The 6,000-nt window shown below is 39.5% G+C and overlaps 1 protein-coding gene across 6 annotated transcripts in view; it reads right to left on the bottom strand.

The window, feature by feature from the left end:
• Window positions 1-1,036: 1,036 nt before the first annotated feature.
• Window positions 1,037-6,000, bottom strand: part of LOC121567464 (unconventional myosin-Ic) — a 51,990-nt gene continuing 47,026 nt past the window's right edge. For 5 of the 6 annotated variants that reach the window (XM_041877516.2, XM_041877522.2, XM_041877520.2 and 2 more), the window contains 5 exons: window positions 5,689-5,824; window positions 5,410-5,480; window positions 5,058-5,155; window positions 3,865-4,022; window positions 1,037-3,573 (listed from right to left, as the gene is read on the bottom strand). In XM_041877516.2, the coding sequence (XP_041733450.1) occupies window positions 3,896-4,022; window positions 5,058-5,155; window positions 5,410-5,480; window positions 5,689-5,824 (432 nt within the window). In that variant the 3' untranslated portion in view covers window positions 1,037-3,573; window positions 3,865-3,895. The remainder of the gene's footprint in view (window positions 3,574-3,864; window positions 4,023-5,057; window positions 5,156-5,409; window positions 5,481-5,688; window positions 5,825-6,000) is intronic. The other variant, XM_041877517.2, reaches the window with a different exon arrangement.

Raw genomic sequence — 6,000 nt, 5'->3', positions numbered from 1 at the left:
AACAAAGGAGTGGCTCAAGAAGAAGCACATTAAGATCCTGGAGTGGCCTCGCCAGTCTCCAGACCTTAATCCCATAGAAAATCTGTGGAGGGAGCTGAAAGTTTGAGTTGCCAAACGTCAGCCTCGAAACCTTAATGACTTGGTAAAGATCTGCAAAGTGGAGTGGGACAAAATCCCTCCTGAGATGTGTGCAAACCTGGTGGCCAACTACAAGAAACTTCTGACCTGTGTGATTGCCAACAAGGGTTTTGCCACCAAGTACTAAGTCATGTTTTGCAGAGGGGTCAAATACTTATTTCCCTCATTAAAATGCAAATTAATTCATAACATTTTTGACATGTGTTTTTCTGGAATTTGTTGTTGTTCTTCTGTCTCTCACTGTTCAAATAAACCTACCATTAAAATTATAGACTGATCATGTCTTTGTCAGTGGGCAAACGTACAAAATCAGCAGGGGATCAAATACTTTTTTCCCTCACTGTAAGTGAACATTGATTAACCGCCAATGCCATATTTCTAAATAACAGTTCAAAACTATTATTAAAGCCTGGTGTGTTGGTTTTTATACACCTATTGAGCAGAGAGACTATTCAAACTCAAAGACTACAGATAATGTCAAGTTCCTCATCACAGCAGAGGATTGCATCACTTCGTACAGTCCCTTGAGATCAAAACCCCATTTCAACATGTTGCAAGATGGTACTTTTTAGCTGTTCTGGCTTGGGACTATAAAGACTGTACAGTAAAATTCAGAGTAAGCCTAACTTTACTTGAATAATCTAGTTAGGGTACATTTCTGATGTGCCAGAAAAGACTGCATATTCTGTCCAGAGTTTGGATTTAATCAAAATATTGAACCAATGCAAGTAACTGGTACCCATATTAGCAAAACCAAAGCATGGTTTGCTGTTATACCTTGTCCATTGACTGCTTACATGGTAAAGAAACCAATATGTCCTTTTGTAATTTGGGTGAACTATCCCTTTTAAAATGCATCAAATTATCAAGGAAGGAAGTTTGTAATGAAGGACCCAGACAGAATCATTTAAGTTTATTTTGACATTTTAGTATTTAATCTTTAGTGTGTTGGTCTAATTCTACATGATGGTGCATACAGTAACTCAGGACTGATAACATGTGTATTGTAAATTATTAAACATAGGATTTGGTTTGAGACAGGCTTTACAGAGAAGGTTCTATGACATTTTAAAGGAATAATCAGATTTTTGGTATATATATATATTTTTTTTTACTCTGGAATAAGTGACATCGTCAAGGAGGTATTTGTCACTGAATTCCATACAAAATTGGTTGTATTTCTAACAAACTCAAGGCACATTAGCAACATACAGTTTTTGAACAAGACAAAATGCATGTTACACTTTCACAAATCCTCACTTGGCTCAAATCTCTTCTTAGAGCACAGAACACAATAGTCTGGTCCCAGATCTGTTGGTGCTGTCTGGCATTAGCATGACAGCACAAACCGATCTGGGACCAGGCTAACCAAACACACATCTCCCACCAGGAAAAAAAAAAATGCTTTAATTGACATATAATCATACAACAGACATTACATCCACTATTGCTTCTTTAGCTAGTGTCAGTGCAGTAGCACACCTTTATTTAGGCATATTGCACCTGTCTTACCGTTCATTCATTGGGTTGTCAGCTGTATACTGTTCAGAGGCTGGGTCGTAGAGGGAGGAAAGCAAAGAAGAAGTAGCGCAGAAATGTGAAGAGTGAAACGTAGCTCAGAAAGTCAGCTGGGGAGAGGTGTGTAGATTAAAACTAAAATCTATGAACTGTAGTGTCACGTGGGTCATACCAATACACCTCTAGCTTGTTACAAAGATTGCTACGTGTTCCTAAGGATGTTACCGTTGATCCATGTTCTTTCTGTGAATAACACTTTTGGCTATGTGTATGTCCTATGATGTAGGTATTAAACACCAGGAAAAGACTTGGCTGCATTAACTGCACTTTAATGCAGTGCATCTCTCTTGAAGACCTGGGTTTGGAAGTGCCAATAAAAAAAATAATAGCATGTTGAGAGGGCTGGGCTGTATGTTGTAGATACACCAGTATAATTTTGGCTGTATTATAGCCTAACACTGTGGATAGATTATATATCAATCTTTAGTGCATTTGTCTATACCATTGTCCCTGTCACAAAGCTAGCACAAAAATCCTCATCAGGAAAGTAATGTTAAATGTGGTAAAAGAAGTAGTGAACCTTGTTCTGACTACTACTATAGCCTGACAAGAGCTGCTACACATATCCAGAGAAAATGACAGCCTGGAAACTTGACACAAAGAAAAGCAAATGGATCATAGCATGTTTCCCAAAAGCTTCAACTCTACAGGTTTAACTTGGAGTGAAATATGTGTGTGTACAGTATGCATTTGTCTTTCTCTCTGAATCGTCTTCTTCTAGGCCATCCTGAGGGTACACAAGACATATCTGGCTCTAACAACAGTGGACTCAATGTCATCCCCAACGTGTCATTGTTTAATTGGTGTATCAACATATAAATAATCCATTAACAATAACTTAGTAAAGGAGAAAGGCACAATTGTTGGGTTCAAACAAGAGATAAATGCAAAGACAAAACGGTTTTCTATTCTTTCCCCCGCCATTTTCTTTCTCTTGCCTTTTTCCTTATTTCTTCCTCACCTCCTTTTTCCTTTATCTCTGTTATATATATATATATTTTGTTAAGACCATTCACTATGGTGTTTCCATTATAAATCAATTATAAATAATTTCTGCTCACCAAAATGCTTTGGTTTACGCTTTCATTTGGGCTCCATGATATATACATCAAAGAATGATTTAGTGATCTATGGCACTGCACAGACCAAATGTACTCTACATTCTGGCCAGTATGCTCTGGGTAAAAGGTCACACACCCACATGACTTCTCTGTTGATATCCCTTCGGATCAAAAACCTCAGAGTATTGTGTCCTAGTCAACACAAGTTTGAAAACATAATTCTTCCTTATGAACTTCTCTCTCAAACTCCCTGCTCCTCATTAGTTTATAACAAACCTAGCCTACATACCATCAGCCATGTACTGCATCTCCACTTTAACAAAAGCTTCTCTCCCAAACAGTTAAAGAGTAGTATCAGAGAGGGTGCAAAGTCTAAATTGCTGAACAGAGAAAATATTGTGAAAAAAGAATGACGGAAAGAAAAAGCAAAGAAGACCCATTACAACCTCATTGACTGCTTGGTCATGTTCCCAAATTAAGCAAGACAAACATAAGTAGTGCAGGAAAAATGCACCAAAACATTGTTATTCCTTGGCTTCATATATAAAATCGTAATATTCAAATAACAACAAGTATTAATCCCCAAAATATATAAATATCAATTAATTAATCGCTGGACTTTTTCTTAATTGGAAGCACATGCCATTCCTGTAGCGAGAGCTGGCATTTGATTGGCTTAGGCAGAGAATGGTCTGCGATTGTGATTGGTGAATAGGAGCGTATTCCATGAAGTACTTCCTTGGCGTGGTCAGATGATCAGTCATGTCTATCATCTTGAGTTCAGTCGAGGGGCAGTCTGAAACAGTTCAGGGAAGACATCAGAGGTAACCATTACAAAATAAGTTATCTTAACCAATCAATCAACGATTGATTAAAGTTATCTTTACAATGTAAACATGCAGAACAAAATGGTCTCTACCTGAGATACCCCTACAATGAAAATCAATGTACAGTTTTACAGGGGACGTTAACAAAACAAATCAGCTTAAAAAGTACAGTACAGTTAGCCTTTATAAACACTAGTGCAGGACTCCAATAATCAAATCAACTCTGACTCCAATCATGCAGTATTGATGTTCCAACCTACTGTATTAGTCCTGTAGTGGAGGACTGATGGTTTACATCCTCCCGTTATTCCGACTCACCACTGAGAGGTGGCCATTCTTCGCCTTGGCAACCAGCAGCTCAGAGCCAGAGGTGAAGTCTATGATCCCTTCTTTACCTTGGCCCACTGTGAAAGTTATACTGGGAGAGAGAGAGAGAAAGAGAGATGGAGAAGGAAGAGATGAGGTGCAGTTCATTTACAGTCAAAAGATAATTGTTTTCTATCAAATTAAATTATATCAGATGGTGATGTATCACTGGTGTCTATGAATTCAAGTCCTGTCAGCTGGTGGTAGAATTCCATGTAAGCAATTTAACCCCCTAACGTCAATTGATGCACTGGTGTGCAGTGGTGTAAAGTACTTAAGTAGTACTTTCAAGTATTCTTACTTAAGTCGTATTTTGGGGTATCTGTACTTTACCTGACTATTTATATTTTTGACAACTTTTACTCCACTACATTCCTAAATAAAATAATGTACTTTTTACTCCATACATTTTCCATGACACCCAAAAGTACTCGTTATATTTTGAATGCTTAGCAGGATAGGAAAATAGTCAAATTCACGCACTTATCAAGAGAACATCCCTGGTCATCCCTACTGCCTCTGATCTGGCGGACTCACTAAACACAAATCCTTCATTTGTAAAGGATGTCTGAGGGTTGAAGTGTGCCCCTGGCTATCCCCCCAAAAAAAAATTGTGCCGTCTGGTTTGCTTAATATAAGGAATTTGAAATGATTTCTTCTTTTACTTTTGATACTGGAGTATATTTTAGCGATTACATTTACTTTTGATACTTAAGTACATTGAAAACCAAATACTTTTACTCTAGTAGTATTTTACTGAGGGACTTTCACTTGAGTCATTTTCTTTTAAGGTATCTTTACTTTTACTCAAGAATGACAATTGGGTACTTTTTCCACCACTGCCTGTGCAAAAGTGCATAGTTTATATTTATATGAATAAAATCTGAACAGTAAATGTTAGAAACGTACAGCTCTTTTTCTATGAAAACTGACATGCCGCTGATAAACACAGTATATGGCTTATCTAGTTCCAGGTATCAGTATCTACAGATGGACTATCCAAATAAAGTGAGAGCAATACCACAGACAGAATGACATGCCATCCATCGACTATCCGACCACGGCCTGTGACAGTGCAACAACTCACCTTCCCTGGTTGATGTTGATGCTGTTGACCTTGTCAGCACAAATGGCCACTTTGGTCAGGGTCTCGATGATGTGGTCACTCTGAAGCACCACATCTCCCTACAGACCAGAGGAGACAGGAGAGGAGTTACAACGCTACAGCTTCACTACTAGCCACTCCCAGATCTGGTTGTGTTCGGCGTGACAATGACAATAGGTGTTGGCAAGACAGCACAAACAGATCTGGGATCAGGCTACTTCACTACTACACCTAACAGAGTTATCGGTTAAGTATGTAATAACCTGTGTGTAATGGGGTTATGACCATGTTATGACCGTGTAAGATAGAGCGGAGGTCGACTGCTCTGCCTCACCTTTTGTTTTTTGTCTTCAGTGGGCACGTGTAGTACAAAGACGCCATCACTGAGAGAGCTGACTGAGATACCTGAGGACGGAGAGACAGGGGAGAGAAATGGTCAATGGGAGAACTATGAGCATCACTCAGACCAATTCAGCGTGGCGTCCGTAAGTACCCCAGACAACAGTAACCGGGGCGGGGGTCAATTCCCATTTCAATTCAGTCAATTTAGGAAGTAAACAGAAATGGCATTGACCCCAATCCATCCTCTCCCCCGAACCATGTGACCGCTGACCTTTGAGGGCAGCGTAGTCGATGCGCTGCTTGAGCTTAGCCTCCTCCACGATGACGGCACTGTTGGAGGTGAGCAGCAGCTGCCTTGGTCGCGCCTTGTAGCCCTTCCTGTCGTACTTGGTCACTGGGACTGCATACTGAGGAGTGGGAGGGGGACATTGTTAGGGATTTAAATATACATTTTTAAAAGGATTTTGTATTTTATTGGACAGAGGAGAGATCGTGGGAAAGATAGACAGAGGGTGTGTCACAAAGGCAGTGGGCTGGATTCAAACATTGGAGCTATAGGCAGCGACACTAACTGTTAGGCTAG

Source organism: Coregonus clupeaformis, chromosome 6 (genome assembly GCF_020615455.1).
Source record: "Coregonus clupeaformis isolate EN_2021a chromosome 6, ASM2061545v1, whole genome shotgun sequence".
NCBI classification, from domain to species: domain Eukaryota; kingdom Metazoa; phylum Chordata; class Actinopteri; order Salmoniformes; family Salmonidae; genus Coregonus; species Coregonus clupeaformis.
The sequence above is the reverse complement of the archived record's forward strand: the minus strand, read 5'-3'. Positions and strand labels throughout refer to the sequence as shown.